The 20,723-nt window shown below is 45.1% G+C and overlaps 1 protein-coding gene across 1 annotated transcript in view; it reads left to right on the top strand.

The window, feature by feature from the left end:
- The window catches only part of ACSS1 (acyl-CoA synthetase short chain family member 1), a 32,843-nt gene extending 13,057 nt beyond the window's left edge, over nucleotides 1-19,786 (top strand). Inside the window, exons 3-14 of the mRNA XM_054290125.1 lie at nucleotides 433-632; nucleotides 1,728-1,903; nucleotides 3,792-3,944; nucleotides 5,542-5,689; nucleotides 5,977-6,114; nucleotides 6,704-6,796; nucleotides 11,018-11,130; nucleotides 11,695-11,821; nucleotides 13,972-14,099; nucleotides 15,861-15,924; nucleotides 16,498-16,616; nucleotides 17,842-19,786. Of these exons, the coding sequence (XP_054146100.1) occupies nucleotides 433-632; nucleotides 1,728-1,903; nucleotides 3,792-3,944; nucleotides 5,542-5,689; nucleotides 5,977-6,114; nucleotides 6,704-6,796; nucleotides 11,018-11,130; nucleotides 11,695-11,821; nucleotides 13,972-14,099; nucleotides 15,861-15,924; nucleotides 16,498-16,616; nucleotides 17,842-18,015 (1,633 nt within the window). The 3' untranslated portion in view covers nucleotides 18,016-19,786. The remainder of the gene's footprint in view (nucleotides 1-432; nucleotides 633-1,727; nucleotides 1,904-3,791; nucleotides 3,945-5,541; nucleotides 5,690-5,976; nucleotides 6,115-6,703; nucleotides 6,797-11,017; nucleotides 11,131-11,694; nucleotides 11,822-13,971; nucleotides 14,100-15,860; nucleotides 15,925-16,497; nucleotides 16,617-17,841) is intronic.
- Nucleotides 19,787-20,723: the final 937 nt, after the last annotated feature.

Raw genomic sequence — 20,723 nt, 5'->3', positions numbered from 1 at the left:
ACTATATTTAATACACCACTTAAGAGAATTAATACAGCATTACTTTCTAACACAACACATATAATATTCATTTCAATATTTGCAAAAAGCCAATCATAAAATACATGCGTTTTTCACAGGGAGGCAGCATGACAGCACCTGGCTTGCTGTGGCCACATTACAGCCCTGCAGCTCTGGACAGTGCCTGCAGCTCTCTCTCCTGTCCTTCTGCAGCAAGCACCACTCTGCCCTTTCTTCTCCTCTCCACAGTGGCAGGAGCAGCCTGGCCACCAGCCTGCCCCAGGCCACCTTTCTTTAAGATGCCCTGCCCTGCTGAGATGAGGTGCAGAGGTGACCATGGAGCCTCACTACGCCCGAGTCCATCTTTTCTTTGCTCAGCCCCGTGTCAGCCAGGTTGTGCAGCCACATGACAGCGTTCCTTCTGTGCCACAGGGAACTTCAGGATCTGACTTGCCGCCTTGCCAACACGCTGAAGAAGTATGGGATCCAGAAAGGGGACAGGGTGGCCATCTACATGTCTGTGTCCCCGCTGTCGGTGGCTGCCATGCTGGCCTGTGCCAGGATCGGTGCTGTTCACACCGTGGTCTTCGCTGGATTCAGCGCCGAGTCCTTGGCTGGCAGGATCATGGACTGTGAGTAGATGCAGCCTGGGGAACAAACACCTCTGTTTCAGAGCTCCAAGGCATGTCCCAGCCTTGTGTTTTCTTGGCAGGAAGAGTTTTCTTGGTTCATTCTTGCCTGGCAGGGCAGCTCGCCCTTCCCTGCAGAGTGCAGTGAGGAGCCTTGTCCTGAGTGACACATGCCGTGTCCTCGGGCCTTGGAATATTAATAAATTGCTTAACATTCAGTGTGCACTGGGTTATTGCTTGACAGCAGTGAAACTGGAAGGAAAAGTAGAGCTTAGGGATAGGGCCTGATTTGTTGTTTTGCAGTATAATTGCAGTGTCTCTTTGATACTCTCGGACAGAACTAATTCTGCATTCTCAGCTGGGATCCTGTGATTTATGTACAGTACTGGAAGTGTTGGCAGCCTGCCCCTGCTCTGTGAGCCCTTCTACCAGCAGACTGAGCTGTTCTCAGCCCCAAAGTACTTGTACATTGTGATTAGGTAAAAAGTGATGCTAAAAATAGCAACAGAAGAAGGAAATAGCCAGTGGCTCATGTCCTAGCAGTCACACCAGTTTCTTTGTGGCTAGTTTGAGGGAATAAGTTGTACAGAAATTGTCATGTTCTTTTCTTCTTTTCAGTGGAGTTGATCTGCAGAGAAAATGTTTTAGTTACCCCTCAGACAGGGAGCTGGGAAGAAGCTGTTCACCATGCCAGCTTTGCCAGGCAGGGATGGATGGTTTAAACTGCAGTGAGTGACACTGAGCCTGGGTGTTGGGAAAGGTTTCCTCACATTCATGATAGGCTTTGGAGTGGACTGCTGGGGAGAGGGTAGGGTAGATGCCACTGGAGTGTTTTAGGAAGATGGAGGGGATAGCTGTCAGGAGTGGTTTAGCTGAAGCAGACCCTGCCTTGGACTGGATAACCTATGGAAGTCCCAGCTACCCTTAATCTCTGTGTGTCTCAGGTTTTAAAGCGCTTTCATCAGTGACACTGACTGGTTTTTGACTGACAGCAGTTCTGAGTGTTTGTCACACATGTTGTCCTGTACATCAGCCCCAAAGTATTGAAAGCTGGGTGTGCATACTAGCCTGGAGGATGCTGACTCTTTCTCTTTTTAGCTGGATGCAAAGCAGTTATCACATACAACCAGGGAGTCAGGGGAGGCCGGACCGTAGAGCTGAAGGCAACTGTGGATGAAGCTGTGAAGAGCTGTCCAAGCATCAAACATGTGTTTGTGGCTCAGAGGACAGATAACAAAGTCCACATGGGTGACCGTGATATTCCCCTTGAAGAGGTATGTTCTTGTTGGATAACTCCTTTCAGGTCTGAGTGTTGGCCAGGATAATCTTTCTCTCCATAAGTGCTTTTGGGACCTGAGTTCTGCTCCTTACAGCATCTTCATCCTCAAATGGACTGCCTGTATTTACAGCCTGCTAGGATTGTGAGTCCAAGCAGCTCAATCTATGTCTGGTTTATCTCAGCATGGGCAGGGGCTGTGCTGCTCCATTTCACAAGTCTTGCAAACAGTGCTGAGATTTAAGGGGTGTTTCCTGAGACCCAGAGGCCATGGAGACCATCGTGGCTGTTGTTATTTTACCGTGTTCAGACACTGTGTTATGGATTGCATGTGCACTCAGACTGGACCCTGCTGAAAGGCAGTGCAGAAATAATGAAGTTCCTGGAGAGGCTTCATCCAGCCATGAGCAGTGTTGTGGCTGTCCCATGGTGGTAGAACAGTGATGGCTTGGAAATATTTAGAGCCTGTGCTTCCTGGGGAAGAGAACAGCAGTTGTTTTTATGTGTTTAGCTGGCACACATGGGATCCCAGCCTAATGCAGAAGTAGCTTTATCAGTTTGCTGGCAGCAGTAAACAGGAACTACTCATGCTAATAATGCCTGGAAAAAGCTAATCTGCTGGCAAGATAATTGCTCAAGAGTCTCTGTGCTGGTCACATGAGATAGGAAGAAGTAGTAGAGTAAGTTAAAACCTTTACTCAGAAATTGTCTTACTCCTTACTCCACAAAGGACATTCTGATTGTTTTCCTTGGTCTGCAAACAGCCTGAGGTATTTTAGTGATCCAAGAGCTGAGCTCATCCCATTGTCAGTTTTGGGATCTGAAACAAAACAAGAATGAAACAGTTATTGGTGTTAACTGTCCTTGCTGATCTTTACAGCAGCTGTACTTTCCAGCTCTTGTGCAATGGCTTACTGCAAAATTTAACCTCATGTTGTAATGGAGCATATGAGGATTCCATCTTTGTTTCAAAAACTGTCAACCTGAATTGGCAGTGCTGAAATGTCATGAGAAATACCTGAGATGAGCAGCAGTGCTGTAACTCAGAGGCTAAGAATTACATTTTGTGAACTCTTCCTATTTTATTAAGCTTTGTTTGTCAGACACTTTGAAACAACTGGACCTACTGATGGTAATGTTCACTTGTAAGTACAGTGTGTTTACAGTGTATTCTCATAAAAAGGCAGCTCCAAGAAATTCCTCCAAGGGGCCACCTAATAATTCTGGCAGGAATTATTCATCAGGACAGGACAGAGCTCGAGAGAGGCTCTGGCCCAGCAGGGCATTGCATCCTTCCCTCCTGTGGGGGTGAGGAGAGTATCTCACCCAGCTGGCCAAACAGGGGAATGTAAAGAGAGTGACAGAGGCAGGAGAGTAAAGCACTCTTCTGCTGGGAAGAAAAATTAGAATTTGAGGATAGACAGGACAGTCATCCACTGCTGGGGCCAGGGAAGGGAGGTGAACACACAGTTTAACTGCAGCACTGCAGATTTTACAGGAAAAGGAAAGTACTAACAATACCCAGCCAGCCTTGCTGCTGCTGTCAAGTGTTTGCAGTCACATTTTGGATTTCTACCAGCAGCTTGCAAAGGCTTGAAATGTAAGCAGCTATGACTTACCATTTTTTCCCCAGAAATGTTATTTTATCTGGCCAGTTCTCCTTGACTTCTCTGCCCAGCAGAGGTACTGGTGGAACTGTTAGATGCTGTGTTAGGAACCTTTCCACCAGGTGAGCCCATTTGAGTTGTGATACATCCATGGACATTTGTGAGGAGCAGCAGCAGTGGTGGCTCTTGTGTCTGGATGCTGTGGCCTTGCTTACAGAGGGAGTGATGCTTGGCTCCATATAACCAGTCTTTCTGTCATTACCACGTTTTCTTTCTCAGGAGATGAGCAAGGCAGATTCTGTCTGCCCTCCAGAGAGCATGGACAGTGAAGATGTGCTCTTCATGCTGTACACCTCAGGCAGCACTGGGAAACCCAAAGGAATTGTTCACACCCAGGCTGGGTACCTGCTGTATGCTGCTCTCACACACAAGGTAACTCAGCTGCCCCCTCTGAGAAAGGTTCACTTACCTTTTATCAGTGCTGACAAGGGAGGAGTGCTGCATTCTCTGCTTGCTGCCCTGTTGGTTTATTGGTTGTAAACAAGCTGGAAAGCATCTGAGCTGTGTAATTAATCTCCAGGATTTGTTCTGAGCAATATGATACTATGCAAACCTGAACACAGAATTATGAATGCAAGGAAATGGCAGTGCTGCTCTTGCATTTAAAACGTGCCAATGTTGGCTGCCCAAAATTTACAGCTGAGGAGATTCTGGAAAGAATCTTACTGGCATTGGTAATGTGGGTATTATTGTAGTATTTTGCATTGGGAAGATGCACTTTTTTATTTCAGAGAGGGCCTGGACTCTTAAAACAGCTTCCTCACATAGTACTTGTTCTCTGAAGAACAAACATTGTATTTCTCCTCTTGTGGTTGCACTTCTGTTCTGCTTTTCTGGGTGATCTAGGGAAAATGTTTTAACCTCTTTTCTCATGAAAATGGAAAGAGTCAAGGCACTGCTTCTTGAAGCTTCTGGTCTGAGGTCTGCATATTAAAAGGTAACAGTGAGATGAGGAGAGGACTGTGGTGAAAGATCCCCATCTGGTTTTAGTGGTATCACCCTGTTTGTAATCACACACGATTCATGTGAAGGTTTTCCTTCTTTAGGCTGACATGGCTGAATTTTTAGAAGATTTGAATGTTCAAGTGTCATGAAGGACATTTTTTTTATATCAGCTTTCCTAAGTGACAGCATAAACACCAAAGCATCTCTTCCTTAGTCCAGAAGGTAGATCTGCACACTGGTGCATTTTCTCCACCTGCAGAGCGCATGAGAGGGAAAGGCACATGGAAAAGTGAGGTGAGAATTGTCTTTTCTAGATAGAGAGACCAGTTGCCCTGTGTGATCTCTGTGGTCTTTGCACTCACATGTGACACTCTTGCCACACACTCATGGGGTTTTTTTTTAGTTCTGATCCATAAACCTGACTCCTTATGAGTCAGAACATCTTCACCATATGGTAGAGGAGTTAGATTTACAGTGGGAAGCATTTGCCATATCCAAGAGAAGAGAATGAGTTCCCCAAGATCTTTATCTTGAATTTGATAAGCAAGGAGAGGGTAGCATCTGGAAAGTGATGCAGTCATATAGAGAAGCTGAGCAGCTAAGAATTTTTCTCAGTAAATGTCTTATGGGCACCTATCTCCAGGTAGGTGATCCAGATCTCTCCAGATGGAAATCTGTTGATATTGGTGAAGGATCTGAGACTGTGGTCTGCAGTTTCCCTGCGACTCAGAATCAGCTCTACTGTGTGGAGAGGCTGGAGAAGGCATCCTTAGGTACCCAAGGCTCTGAGCTTTGGTTGGAGCTTTGTTGAGCAGCTGCTGGTACAGCTGTGGTTCCTGCGTGTTTGCAAACGTGCCAGGAGCCTGGAAGCCCTGGTGCTGGTCCCTCTGATTCCCTTCTCACCTCAGGCTGCTATTTGTGTGTCCGTGGCTCCGCTTGCCCCGTGCACTCTCCTGCTCCCAGCTGGATGCCCAGCCCAGCACCTGCACCAGGCAATCAGCTGGCCTTACATTTATCTTTGCAGTATGTGTTTGACTACCAGCAAGGCGATGTTTTCGGCTGTGTGGCCGACATTGGCTGGATCACAGGACACAGCTATGTTGTGTATGGACCACTCTGCAATGGAGCCACCTCTGTCCTGTTTGAAAGCACTCCCGTGTACCCTGACCCAGGTGAGGAAGTGGTGGGAAAAGGTTTGGCTGGATGTGGTAAAAGAGGTTTAGAGACCTGCCCAGGGTGACCTGCCTGCTCAGGAGAGGTAAGCTCCATTGCTTTGGATCATGTGTGTACAACACTCAGGAACATCTGTGAATCCAGGGTAGGGAAAAGAGGCTGCCATTGCTTCTGCTGTGTACTCACAGTAGCAATAGCTCCAAGCTTTGGCTGTTAACCTTTCAGCTGAGCATTTGCAGCAGTATATCAGTGCTGGAAAGGGGAAAAGGCACTCTGTGATTTGCAGGTCGTTACTGGGAAGTGGTGCAAAGGTTGAAGATTAATCAGTTCTACGGCGCACCTACGGCGATACGCCTGCTGCTGAATTATGGAGAAGAGTGGGTGAAGAAATATGACAGATCTTCCCTGAGGGTTTTGGGTTCAGGTAAGGGACATGAAATCTTCATCTGAAAAACACAAAGGGTTCTAGCTGGTGAAATGAAGATGCCAGAGGAGCTCAGCTGATCACATGGAATGTGGTTAGAAAAAAGATGATAAAGCAGGCTCTGTATCTGGCTTTTCAAATATTTTCTCAGCAGAAGAAGCAAAAAAATCACATTCTGGGTCCATTGAACTTTTGGATGATTGCCTGTTTCCTAGATTATTTTGCAGGATCACATTCTTGACTAAAAAATAATATTTATCTAAAGTTAAAGAGCATCACTTTGAATTTTACTGTCATAGGTGACCCAAGCAGCATTTTCCTGCATCATTTTCTATTCTGGAGGTTCTTATTACATGACCTGCATTGATTAGTTACTTTCAGTGATGTTAATTTCTTGCCTTTTGGTCCTTCTGGAAAAAGTCAATCCTCATTTACAGGAGCGCATCGCAGTCCTTGGTGCATCCCAAGAAAAGGGTGGTGAGCGTTCTGCTTGGAGATCTTGTGCTCAGCTTGTGGTGCACCGAGAGGGAGAATGAACTGCCTGCAGTCTCCTGGGTCTCAGGCTGTTTTCTTTCTTGTTTTGGTGTAGTGGGAGAGCCCATCAACAAGGAAGCTTGGCAGTGGTTCTACCAGGTGGTGGGAGAAGGGCGCTGTACCCTCGTGGACACGTGGTGGCAGACAGGTGAGAGGCAGCACAGGGCACCCTGACCATTGACAGGCTGCTGGTGGGGAGAGAGGGATCAGCACATTTCAGTTTGATCCAACAAGTCTGTCAAAAAATCCCTCCTGGCACTTGGATAAGCCTTGGAGAGTCCCTGGGGAGTAACAGCAATGTTATGTGCAGAATGTGTTTTACAAAAGCAACAGCAGTGTTGGTTTTTTTGTTTTCTTCTAAATGTTCTTTGACATTTTGAGTGCTGGAAAATGCCAATTGCTGCTAGAATGATGAGGCAGAGATTGAATTTCTGGGCAAAGCTGGCAATAGTCAGCTTGAATTGCAAAACTCATATTCAGCTTATTAACTGTACTAACCTTGTTATGGTGTTATCATGCAAAAGCACTGAAAGCACCACATGGCCACAATCTATACCTAGGTGTGCTTTGCTCTCCTTTCTGGGAATGATCAGGGCAGGATGGAAAACAGCTGTGTGGTCAAAGGGACCTGGTGCAGATTGGAAAGGAGTGAGTGGAGATTGCTGGCTGCCCACCAGGTGCCAGGAGGACAGTGCCATCCCCCAGCAGGGCTGCTGAAGAGCACGTCCTCCCATGATTGAATTGATGTTCTGTGGTTGGATTGACCCTGAAGCTCTGATGCCTCAGAAAGGATGCACTTGTGTATTGGCAGCATGCTTGGCCCAGCTGAGTGCAGCAGTTGAGGTTTTTTGCTGTGTGCAAGCTGCTGGACACAGAGAGTGCTGTCTCCAGTCTCTGCTGTACCCAGAGTGGGGCTGCACTGCCTGGTGGGGCCCTGCTTGAAGAAATCCTTCCTGGCTCCTTCCTCAGCACCCAGTCCTCTCTCTTTTCTGGCACCAGCACTCAGGAGTTGCTAGAGGTGTCTTGCAATATGTCCTCCTCAAGTCATGAGATCCAGTTTGCCATGGAGACAGGAGCACAGCTGCTGGCATTCTGCCTCTGCTGAGAAACAGTCTTGAACTACCATTGAGCAGCATATTCATTCCCTTTCCAGTCAAGCTGCTCCTGATTTTGTCCTTATTCCTGCTAGCAGGCTCCCTATCTCAGTGTGATAAATTTTCTTCTGGCACACAACCAAGTTCCATTTAATCCAGACCAGACTTGCAGCCTCTTTTTTTTTTTTTAATTTTCAGATTTGAAATAAAACCACCTCAGAATTCAGAGCAGCAATGTTAACTGCTATCTACTTCACCTACTGATTTCTTAAATCTTTTGGGTTCCTACATGCTGAGCAGAAGGGAAGATGACTGGCTGGGTCTTTGCTCATCATTTGCTTTCTTCCTCACTGCTCTGAAAGAAAACACCATGGAGAAGCAGTTGGTTACTGCACACTGATGGAATTGAGAAGAATCCAGAGAATCCAGTTTTGCCCTAACACTTTTTGGTGTTTTTAACTGGTGCATGCAGTGTTCATGCTGTGTTATCTATTTCCTCCAAAGTACAGTGTTATATCTTGTATTAAACTGTATTTCTTCTGGGATTTTGTCAGCTGAGGGGTTAAAAAACACCCACTGAAGAGTCTGTTAGTGCAAAGTACTTGGTCTTGCCTTGAGCCAGGCACAGTTTTGTAGGTAAACAGTTACCAGCTCCTGGGAGCATAATTCATGATAAATATTCATGACATTGATTTTATTAGAAAGTGGAATCAAGCTTTTTCTACAGTTGATGCTTTAATGAAGAGGAAGCCAATTTAATCCTGGAAAGATTATATATGCCATTTAAACATAAAAGGAGCGTGGGAAGAGATCAGAGGAGCAATGTGATGGATGCTGGCTGTGGTCCTGCAGTGTCACCTTTCCCATGCAGCTCCAGAATTGCTGGTTAATTGTGCTGCTGTGTCCTCCACGGGACACTGCTCTGCAAAGCACCAACCTGTTGCCAGCTAATAAAGCCTGGCAGGCATCAGCAAATGGTGATTGAAGAATCCACTTTAAAGTCTTTGGATGAGGCAAATGAGTGAGAGAGCAATCATGAGAAGCAATTTTAATAGTGGGGTGAGTGCAGATGAAAAATTCCTATGGATCTTGCTGTTCAGATACCAGGTTGTGACTGACAGGAGTAGGACCAAAGCTGTGTTTGAGTTTTAGGTGTAGTTCTTCATGATGCACAAGAGTCACTAGGTATTTCTACTTTTTTCACTGATTTCACCAAAAAAAGCAGCCATGAAGAGTATCGGGTTTCTGTGGCTGAGGTGTGACCCCTGAGGTTTTAGAAAGTCTTTTCTTTCCCAGCTCTGCGACCAAAGAAGTTGAAATTCGTTGGTTTTGCTTTTCAAATTCGTTGGTTTTGCTTTGTTTATTTTTTCTTATCTATTCCATTCTTTCTCTGACCCACTGAGGTCTGTCCAGCAGGTTGGGTTGTGGCACACTGCCTGCCCTTGGGGCGGTGTTAGGTTTTTATACAAAGAACTAAGTGCACTTTATTTACAATAACTTTTCAATACTTATCACCTATGTTAGACAGTCTGTCTCTAAACCAATCCAGAAGTGTCACCATCCCAGCAGAAGAAGAAGAAGAAGAAGAAGAAGAAGAAGGACAGGACACACCCAGATTCCTCCATCTTTCCTCTTGAACCCCCATCCTAAAACCCCAAAATTCTACTTTTTCCCCCTGTGACAAATTCACTATCATTCTACTCAAACTCTTGTGGCTTGTAACATTCACACAGAGTTGGTAATTTTTTCCATGGGCTAAAATCGAAGGCACGGGTGTTTTTGACTCCGTGCCAAGGTCTCTGAGCCCCTTGCCAGAGTCTTGAGTCACCCAGAGGAATTCCTGGGTCCTGACAGAAGAGAAGCTGGTTTTGAAAGACACCTCTGGATACCCCATGGAAGCTTTTGTTGTTGGCATTGTCCCACCATGATTTAGACTGGGCTGGTGCTTCTGGAGCAGATTTCCCCAGAGCAATCACTCCAATCTGTCTGTGATGGCAGAGAGCTCTGCTCTGGTGCCAGCCAGGATCTCTCCATGTGAGAGGGGAGCCTTGTTCCAAGCACCCATCCCCTGCTCACACTCTGCTGTCCTTGCCCAAAGCCTGGGTGGGTTTGTACCCTGCTGACAATGTGGAAACTCAGCTTTTCCCTGCCAGCTCTCCCTCTGAACAAAAAGGCTTCATGAGGGCAGGGTAGAGCCTAGGAGTTTTGCTTGATGTCATCTGTCAGTGGCTAAAACTGGTACTTCTAAACCAATTTATAACAGGTCTTCACCATGCAAATAATTTTTAAGGCAGCCTTGCTACCGTGCAGCTCCCTCAGGAGTGAGGCTTTGCTGGCTGGTGTGTGGCTGGGATGTGGCAAACACCATGCTGGAACAGCTCTCGGTGCTGCATGGAGGATGAGGAGTGGCTGAGCAAGGGCAGCCCTCAGCTCAGTCAGGGACCCTGTTCTGGTGCAAACAGAGGTCAGCAGGTGCTTCTTCCTGGAACAATCCAAGCTCCTCTTTTCACAAGTTACAGAAAACATGAGGTGAATGCTTGCCCATCGATGAAACGGGAAATACTTCTATGTGTGAGCCACATGTGAAAACATTTGCTGCAGATCTAAAGCTTAATGACATCAGAGACCCTTCTTGAGAGCTGGATGCCAATTCAGGGTCAAAATCAGCCATTCCAACCCCTGCTTTCAATTTTCACAAGCTCAGCAAAGCTGGTAGAGGAATGCACTCTCCGTGTGGCAGAACTCACCTTTGTTTATAGAGCTGTATTTTTAAAAGCCTTACTCTCCTTTGTTTTTGTTTCTCTCTTGTGTTTCAGAATTAGATTTAGAATAGAAAAGACCTCATTAAGGCTGGAGTCTGATTTAATGTTCATCCCAGCAGGAATGAAAAAGGATGATTAAAAGGTTCAATTTCGACTAGAAAATAAGCTCAACCTGCCTGTAAGGGGTGGGTTAATCTCATGCTCTGTAATAACAGTAATTCACACTCCTGAAGTGTTTTTCCTGCTAACCTTAGACAGCTGTGGAAACACTAGAGGGAGATAAATCCCCTGACATGCTGCTGCTTTCCCTGTAAAATCACTTCTGGGTGGGAGTTGGGGCTGCTGAGTGCTGCCCATGCCAGGCCTGTGCTGCTTGATCCTGCAGAAACCATTCCCAGTGGCTTTCTTGCAAGGTGCCTTCACTGTTTTCTTATTGACCCAAGAAGAGCTGGAATTAGCTTTCACCCAGCAGCAGATGGACTACATATATTTTGTTTTTCATTTTTCTCCCAGAAACTGGTGGCATCTGCATTGCCCCACGGCCCTCAGAGGAGGAAGCTGAGATCGTTCCAGCCATGGCTATGAGGCCTTTCTTTGGGATTGTGCCTGTGCTCATGGATGAGAATGTGAGTTGGAGCTGTGCTGGGTGCCCAAGTGAGGAGCTGGAGTGTGTTTTATGCTTTAATCACCTCTTGGATGGCAAAGGAACAGGATCCAGAAGGAGGCTTGTTTCTCCTTAAAAGTGGTGGAATAGATGAGCAATCTATATTTATATATTTCTATAATTTTATATTTATATATCTATATGTTTATATATTTATACATTTTATCTTTATATATTTACATCATTTAATAACTTTATACTTATATATTTATATTTTGTGTATATTTATATTTGCATATTTAATAAATATTTATATTTATATTTATATTTATATTTATATTTATATTTATATTTGCATATATATATAGAGAGAGAGAGAGCATATCTCAGTTGTCCATACAGATTTCTCAACAGAGCATTGCAAGTGTCTACAAGAATTGTTGGCATTTATTTTCTCCACTTGTGACCCTCCCCTGGCAGCCTGCAGTGAGCAACAGGGTGACTCTAGCTGGATCAATGACACAGAAGCTCTTTATTATTCCTCTTTTGCTCACCTGTGCCGTCCTTGCTGTGCTTGAACCTGCAGGGAGAGGTGATAGAGGGCAATGATGTGTCTGGTGCCCTCTGCATTGCCCAGCCATGGCCTGGCATGGCCAGAACAATCCATGGAGATCACCAGCGCTTCATTGATGCCTATTTCAAAGCCTACCCAGGTAAGGAAAGGGCCAAGGGAAGGCAGTTTCACTGCACTAATAAGCACACTGAATATTTTCAGCATGAAATTATTGAATATTGAATATTCGGCGTGAATACTGAATATTTCTGTGCCATGGTGGCTTGGGGTGTGTGTCACAGGTTGCAAGCAGGCCCTGATGGTTTTAGGTAGTGTTGACATTTCTAGCTGTCAAAATGGATGTATTTTCTAGAAAACTTTAATGCCCAAGCTTTAAATCCAAGTACCTTTTCTCTGGAGCTTTGTATCTCACTTGGAAAAAGGCATATTGGATGGAAAATACCTCATGCATCACTGAATCTTAACCCTGTGATGCAACCTTCCTTTTTAAAATATGGTCAAGTTGTCTGGTAAGTAACTAGAAGTGGCAGGGAAACATTTTTTGTAGGACATTGGACAAGACAACTGTCTTCACTCAGGAGAAAAAATTCAAAGGGATTTGAAAGCTACAGGGTGGCAAGAATTAGACAGGCAATCCTGAAAATTGTACAAAATACAAAATGGCTGGATAATAAGAATGGGAAACTGGCACAAGAAATTGAATGACCCCATAGTCTCTGATTACTCTCTACATTTGCATTTATGTCTTGTTGGTGTTTAGTTGGTAGTTGTTTAATTGATCTGGAAGGGCAGAAAACATGACTGAAAGTCCATGAACAGGGCAGTAATGGGTCCTGGCAAGAACCGCCCTTGGATTTCACAGCAGTAGCTGCCTGCTGCTTCTCAGATGTGCCACTGGAACAATCCAGATCCAAACATGGGCTTGGTGAAGAGCCAGCACAATCTGTGTCCCAGGATGTTCCTCAGTGACACTGGAGTTTCCAGGAAACCTTTGGGCCTTTTCCAGTTTCCATCAAATGGTTTAGACCCTCCATGCTTATCATGGGCTGGTTTGGAGTTTTTAGCTGATCTGATTAGCAGTGTTTCTCCCACATTCACCTGCTAGAGAGTGACTGTTATCTGGGATCTGGATCTTTGTTAGCCAGGAGGGAAAATGGCTTTTCATCCATCCTAGTGTAAGTGATTAAAAAAAACCCTGGCAGTGTTCCCATGTACAATATGTAATAGAGCTGCTCCCTTTCAGCTGAACAGCTGGACTTTTCCACTGGGTGCTGCCAGCAGCACTTCTGAGCTTGACCAGTGGCCTGTGGCATGATGGCAAATGGCATCTGAAGTGGTTTTGCCTTAGCACTGTGTGCACCAAGAGGTGTGAGCACACAGCTGCTGTGCAGATGTTGGCATGATCTCTTAGAGAGATCAGAGACCCCTCTTGGGTCTGTAAATCCAGCTGAGCATGGTGGGTTGTGTGGCTGGGCTTGGTTTTACATCAGGAACATCAGCCCCTGGTTGCTGCCGATGCCTGCAGTGATTTGTCCATCTTGGCAGAGACCTGAGTGCCACAGACATGTTTCTGAAAAATCTTTTTGCTAGGATTTTTTCCTCCTGAGAAGCCTCAGAAATTAAATGTAAACAATAGTTATCTGCTGCTGTGGAATGCAAGAGGTGCATCTTTTATTAGTCCATGTGGTTGTTTCTAATTAATGGCCAATCACAGTCAGCTGGCTCAGACTCTCTGAGAGTCATGAGCTTTTGTTATCATTCCACTCCTTTCCTTGCCAGCCTTCCGATGAAATCCTTTCTTCTATTCTTTTAGTATAGTTTTAATATATATAATATATATAATAAAATAATTAATCAGCCTTCTGAAACATGGAGTCAAGATTCTCATCTCTTCCCTCATCCTGGGACCCCTCTGAACACCGCCACACCTGAGCTTCACCATCTTGGTGCTATTCAGGTGCCACCATCACCCAGAAGATGGAGGCCAGGAAGAAGGAGAAAAAAGGACAAGGCGCACCCAAATTCCTCCATCTTGGGACCCCCCATTCTAAAAACCCCAAAATTCTACTTTTCACCCTGTGACAAACTATCATTCTACTTAAACTTTCGTGGCCTGTAATTCCTCATATAAGGTTGGTCATTTTTTCCTCAAAGGCACAGGGGTCTGGGTCTCTGTGCCAAGGTCTCTGAGCCCCTGGCAGGGGCTGGAGCCCTCCAGGGCAGGCAGAAGGATGTCCTGGATTCCAGCACACTGGCGCACTTGCTGACCTGCCCTGTGTCTGTCTGCAGGTTACTACTTCACAGGGGATGGTGCTTACAGGAGCCACCAAGGCTACTACCAGATCACAGGGCGCATGGACGATGTCATTAACATCAGTGGGCACAGGCTGGGCACGGCAGAAATTGAAGATGCAATGGTAAGAAGTTCCAAGCAGGTGGGGGTCCCTTGGCAGGGCATATTCGGTGGGGCGGGGTGACCCTTTCAAAGCAGCTTTCAAACCCCTGCGTAGGCACGGCTTGATGCACAATGAACAGCAAAGGTGCAAGAGGAGACAGCTCCCTTATTGAGGAGACAGCAAATGAGCAAGTGAGGGGAGCCACGCTGTGGGCAGTGCCTGCAACTGAGCTCTCAGAGCTGTGTTACCTCTCAGTGATGCAGTTATATGGTGGACACTTCATAAGTGTCTCTCCTATTTCTTCCTTCCCCTCTGCTAATATCTTACATGAGTAAAAGAAAATATATTTGGTGTTCGCAGGGGTCCCAGGACGAGGGAAGAGATGAGAATCTTGACCCCATGTTTCAGAATGCTGATTAATTATTTTATTATATATATTATGTTAAAAGAAAATTATATATTAAGACTATACTAAAAGAATAGAAGAAAGGATTTCATCAGAAGGCTGGCAAGGAATAGAAAGGAATGGAATTATAATAAAGTCTTGTGACTGACCACACAGTCTGAGGCAGCTGGACTGTGATTGGCCATTAATTAAAAACAAGCACATGAGACCAATCAAAGATGCACCTGTTGCATTCCACAGCAGCAGATAATCAATGTTTACATTTTATTTCTGAGGTCTCTCAGCTTCTCAGGAGAAAAGATCCCAACAAAAGGATTTTTCATAAAATATGTCTGTGACAATACCCGACCTCTCCTCCCTAAACCTGTGGTTCCTGCTTATCTGAACTGGCTGAGCATGCCTGAGAATTAGGCAATGTTAAACACAAAGCAACATTGATTTACGTCAGCTGCAAAACTAGCGTGCTCTTTTGAGAGAAAATAATTTTATGTCTGGGAATTGAAAACAAAGAGTCCTCAGAGGGTTTATATTTAAAGCTTGACCTGTATATTTATTTCTATATGATGTGCCTTGCTTGCAAATGGCACTTAAATGCAACATCTGATGAACCTGAGCTGTGTTTGCATAGAATACAGGATCCTACTTTATCCTTTATAAAAGTAATTCTTTTGTCTGTGCAAGTTTCTGACCACAGCTACAGGCTCCAGTTCCTCTCACAATCTATGTATGTGTATGCATGTGTCAAAGAAAATATATTTGTGTGCCTAGATTGCTCTATGATGTTTACTTTCATATTTTAAGCTAATTTAAGATAACATAATCCATTCTTGGGTGTGGGATGCACATACATGGTTTCTTCTGGTCTGTGCAGAAGAATGTCGAAATTAAACTCTGCAGTGCAACAGAAATAATCACTGATGTGTAGCATAGTAACAAAAATGCATTTTGGGTTAGGGAATGAAGAAATCTGATTCTTTCCATTTTCTGGTGTGCTTTGGACACTTATAAACACAAGTCCAGTGTGGGCTGTGATGTTGGCAGGTTCCCTTTTTACCTCAGCTGGCCACAGCTCTCTGCAGCACTGAGCACTGCAAGGCTGGTTTTGTTTGTGGTTTGGCAGTGGCCAGTTGCCATCTGGGACCACAGCCCTGCACAAAGCAAGAGAAAGAGGCTTTCCAGCTGTTGCAAATTCAGCTTGGTGTGCAGTGGGTAGTTATTTTATGTTTATAAAAGCAGGGCCAGAGCAGAGTTACTCCCTGAGACGTGGCTGTGGCCATGGCCACCAGCTGACCCTGCAGCAGGACACTGGCATCCAGCTTTCCTGTAGGGCTTTCAGCAGTTCTGATTTGTGTATTTTTGCTTGACTTTTCTTGAAGGCCGATCACCCTGAGGTCCCTGAGACAGCTGTGGTTGGGTATCCACACAAGATCAAAGGAGAAGGTATGTGAAAAGCAGTGTCCTGACATGACATCTGCACACACTTCCCTTAAATCCTAACCCTGCATGTTAGGAGTTGCTGAGGGAATGGGAGGGCAGATATCCTTAGGCTGACTGGCACTGCTGCCCCAAGAGACAGAGACAGCCAGGAAAATAGCTACATGTTCCTAACCTGGCTGTTACTCCCTAAACTGTTTTCATACTTAGTGTTCGTGTATGTGGTAGAACTTGCTTTAATAGGATTGTGCTTAGAAATGTCCTCTGAACAGAATGGGAATGGCTGATTTACATTGGGCAACCTCTGATCCCAATGACACTTTGGTCATTTATGTTGACTTGTCATTGTCACTGACATCAGTCACAGATGCCAGGAAAAGGCTGGGCCATCATTTAAGGGCTGCAGTCTGACTTGCTCTTGTAAAAAACATCAATGGTTTTTTTGTCAGCCCCTAGACTGTGCATAGGAATGATTTGAAACCTTCTTTGGCTTTCAAATGAGCATTCAAATGAGCATCCTTGGCCTTTCCAGACAGTATCTAATGTGATGTTTGTGGCTTCTGCTCATTTGTCTTCCAGGTGCCTTTGCTTTCATAGTGCTAAAGGAGCAGACAGCTCGTGCAGACCACATCAAAGAAGAGCTCAAAACCATAGTGGCTTCCAAGATAGCAAAGTATGCAGTGCCTGACCACATCCTGGTGAGTGGGAGACTGAAACTGGTGCCAGCAGCAGGGAATGGTCACATCACACAGCCCTCAGTGTCCTGCCTGCAGGATAAAGAGGCAGGAAAACAGCACTGGCAGGAGGGATGCAGGGAGGGGCAGCTGCAGGGGATCTCCCTGGAGCAGGAGACCCTGCAGCTGATGTGCAGAATTGTGTTGCTTTATATTCCTGCTCTGTAAAGCTGAATTTTATATATATGTATATATATCTGTCTGTACTGGTAATGTGTTGAGATTTGTGTCACCATTTGTGCCTAAGTTTTCATGTTTAATTAGATTTTAATAGTTAACAGCATGTTCAGGACCTGATTCCTAAAGGAGCTGTGCATCCTGCAGCACTCAGTCTGTACATGGAAATGGGGAACAAAATCCACGTAAAAGAAGAATAAAATGTATGGCTAGTGACACTTCTTTCCTTGGATGCAATCTTGTGTGCTCCATTATTGTGAAAAACGCCAGTCACTTGTTTTTAAAATTTTAGAAGTTTAATAGTAATAAAATGGTTATTAAAAAATAGTAATGCAATTAAAGTAATAACAATTTGGACAAATTGAATTAGGACAATATGAGACAATAAAAACAAAGAGTTGTGGACAGTCCGGGTACCTTTTTCAGGGCAGCAACAGCCCAAGAAAGGACCCACATTAACAGAGGATTAACCCTTAAAGGCAACAGCCTGTTGCATATTCATACACCTCATACATGATGCATAAATTCCATTCAAACACAGGATTCTGTCTGGTCAGTGTCAGCTTCTTCCTCTGAATCCTAACAATGCCTTTGAGGCAGGAAGAATTTCATTTCTTCTGATAAGAGGGCAATAGATTATTTTTCTCTGAAAGATTGAGGTGTTCTGTGGCTGCTATCTTGCTGCAAGTGCTTTCTTTTAGAAAAGTATCCTACACAGCATCGTTTCTATTTTAACATTTTTTATAACCTAAAACTCTATTTAACACAGTACTTAAGAGAATTAATACAGCATTACTTTCTAACACAACACATATAATATTCATTTTAATATTTGCAAAAAGCCAATCATAAAATGCATGCGTTTTTCATCATGATCCATTTCCCAGGAGCCTCAAAGGAGCTGTGGCCATGAAATAGGATGTGCCAGGCCTAGGACAGTCCAGCCAGATCTCCTTGTGGTTTCCAGCAGTTCCCCAGTTCCATTGATGGTTCATCCTTCCCTCCTTTGCAGGTGGTGAAGCGCCTCCCTAAAACCCGATCTGGGAAGATCATGAGAAGGCTGCTGAGGAAAGTAGTGACTGAGCAATCAAGCAACATGGGAGATGTCACCACACTTGATGATCCAAGTGTTGTCAAGGAGATACTGGATGCTTACCAGAAGTACAAGGAGAAGAATTCCTCGTAACAGGCGGCTCTGGAATTTCTCTCCTTCGGAAATGCGGAAGGTCTCACATAACCAGGCAAACAGCACAGCTCTCTCTTGGTGGTTTTTTAAAAAACTGTTTCCTTCTAGGGGAACAAGATTTTCCACCCCACAATATTTTTTGGGACGGCACAGGGCTAGGAGCAGCCTCCAGTTTTCCACCATCAGTGAACTCCTTTTCCTTGTGCTCAGGGCTGTGTGGAGCAGCTGTTGGTGGTTTCCACGAGCTGTGCTGAAATTTAACATGAGCTAAAGCAAGATGCAGATGCTCTTTTTAATGTTCCTCTTTTTCATGTTACTGTACAGGGAAATGTTTTTTACACCATGCTTCGTGCTGCTTTAAAAGAAGCCCTGGAAAACACTTCTTCAATGTTTTCCTTCAGCTTGGATATCTGAGTGTAAGCAGCTGTATTTCACTGCAACTCTGGTGCCTTTCCAGCAATTCTGGCTATTCTAGAAGGTGTTTCATGTGCATTATTTACTAGGGACATGAGAAGGACATGGCCACTCTGATAATTCTTCCTTGACTTTACCCATTATTCTAATATCTCCTTTCCTCATATGGATTTGTTGCTGCCACCACGTGTCCTGGGGCTTCCCAGAGATGGTGAGCCTTTGACCCTTCACGTCCCACCTTGGTAACCCAGCACCAGCACTTGCAGCTGCAAAAAGGAGCCACAAATCCCCCCCAATGCCTGGATTTCCTCCATATCCTCAGTGCACTGCTGCCATGCTGATTTACCAAAGAGTAAAGTGCCACAAGCTGCACAGTCCTCTAAAACAAGTGCCTCTTGCCTTCTGGAAAGTGAAGCAGCATTCCAGACCAGCAACCTCAGAACAGCAGGGAAAACCAGCCTTTGTCATTCCTGTGCTTTCAAGATTGCAATTAATGTAGTCAGTGTTTTATTTCTGGACTCATTTTATCATGACCACATTCCAGTTGAAGTGCTCCTTACATTTGGGCTGTACAGAAGAATTTGCTAGTAGGGCTACTTATTCCTGAATTTAATTGGAGCAACTCTGCTTTTTCCAGGGGAATTGTGCACCAGAAGGACAATTTGTGCTCCCAGCTGGAGGCGGGGAAGGCAGGAGGGAAATGGGAAGGTGATCTGTAGGACTGGGAAAGGTGTGGGGAGTTTTTTGGCCAGCAGAGATTCTGGTACCACAAGGGGAAGCAGGTATGATATGTTCTCAAAGACAGGTGTTAGATCCCAAAGTTCCACCAGCTGCATTTGCTTTTTTTAAAAAAAAATTATTTTAAATGTCTCTAGGGACTGAATAATACAGTAAGGAGTACCATGCTTGGTTAAATATCCCATCCTTCTGACTGACATGCATTTACATAATGTAAGTAGACACCCTGTGGACTTGCTGGGAAGTTGAAGATCAGAAGGTTTGAAGGTTTGACAGGGTGTTAATATTTTAGGAGATAGACAGTACTTTATTGCCATTGCAATGGAAAAAAGAAAAAACCCAACCTGCTTCCTTAAGTAATTTTCAAGTGGGAAACAGACAAGAGTTAATGTTTTTGACAGAAAAAGTGCTCTTACTTGTTTAAACAAGTTGTCTCCATGCAGTCTGAAATAGCAGTGTGGAGGAAGAAAAATTACTTTTGAACAAGATTATACACTTTTCCTTTAATCAAGAAAGCATTTCTTATATTATGGACATAGAATTTCCTTGTCTTGTTGACCTGAAATTTCCCTGTGTGTTGTCCCAGTGGTCACAGACCCATGGTTTAGTCAATCTGAACTTTCACAAACACTGTCTGTGTGAGGAGCAATGTGCTTTGGTGCCTTGGGACATTTGTCATCCAATTCCTCTGCTCAGGGAAAATGAGAGGTGGGTGCACTCCCTCCCCTGCATCCCTTTTGTCTCAGCTTGCATGGGCTTAGGGACCATGGCTGCCAGGGAGGGTCCAGGCTGGCCAGGAAGCTGCAGAAGCACAAGGAATTCACAGCTGGCACAGCTGTGCTGCAGATGGAAAGCTGTGGGTGCCACATCCCTGAAAATGTTGAAGGCCAGGTTGGATGGGGCTGTGAGCAGCCTGGTCTAGTGGAATTTGTCCCTGCCCATGGCAGGAGGGGTTAACTAGATGGTCCTTGAGATCCTTTCCATACAAAGCTCATTCCCACAGCTGAGCTGAGGTGCTTGGGATGCCCATGTGCTCAGAACACTTGGGGTGCTCCAAGACAGCAGGAGGTGCTGCTGTGCTGCCCACATGGTGTCTTGCAGGGGCACACAGCTGGTGCTGGGCAGCCTCAGTCTCTGCAGTGTCCCAGCACTGGCTCTTGGAGCTGCCAGCTGTGCCCAGCCCATGCTGTGGCACCCTGAGTCTGCTAAAAACACAGCCAGGCAGGGCTTGGAAAGGGCATTTCTTATGGAAAGCAGGATACTGTGCCTTACTGAGTAGGCTACTCACAGAAAGCTTTAAATTGAAATCAAAATTTTACATTTTCCTTCCAGAGTTTAAAGTTTCCATCCAGAGCAGTCCCCATTTGTTCTTTCCACCCACTGTGTCTGCCAGCTGCAGCAGTTGCCTCTTCCCTGCAGGCCTGAGCTGGGTTTGCATTTCCATCAGCAGCAGCCCTGGTGTGTGGTGACAGTGCTTTCCACTTCATGGGCAGCAGCTTGTGGCTCAGGGAGGGATTGGCCCACACAACTGGTGCTGGTTTCCTCAGTGCCTGAAA

This window comes from Melozone crissalis, unplaced genomic scaffold (genome assembly GCF_028551555.1).
Source record: "Melozone crissalis strain CALT ecotype California unplaced genomic scaffold, PUWL_Pcris_2 ptg000081l_1, whole genome shotgun sequence".
Classification (NCBI taxonomy): Eukaryota; Metazoa; Chordata; class Aves; order Passeriformes; family Passerellidae; genus Melozone; species Melozone crissalis.
Note: the sequence above shows the minus strand (reverse complement) of the source record. Positions and strands in the feature narration are given on the sequence as shown.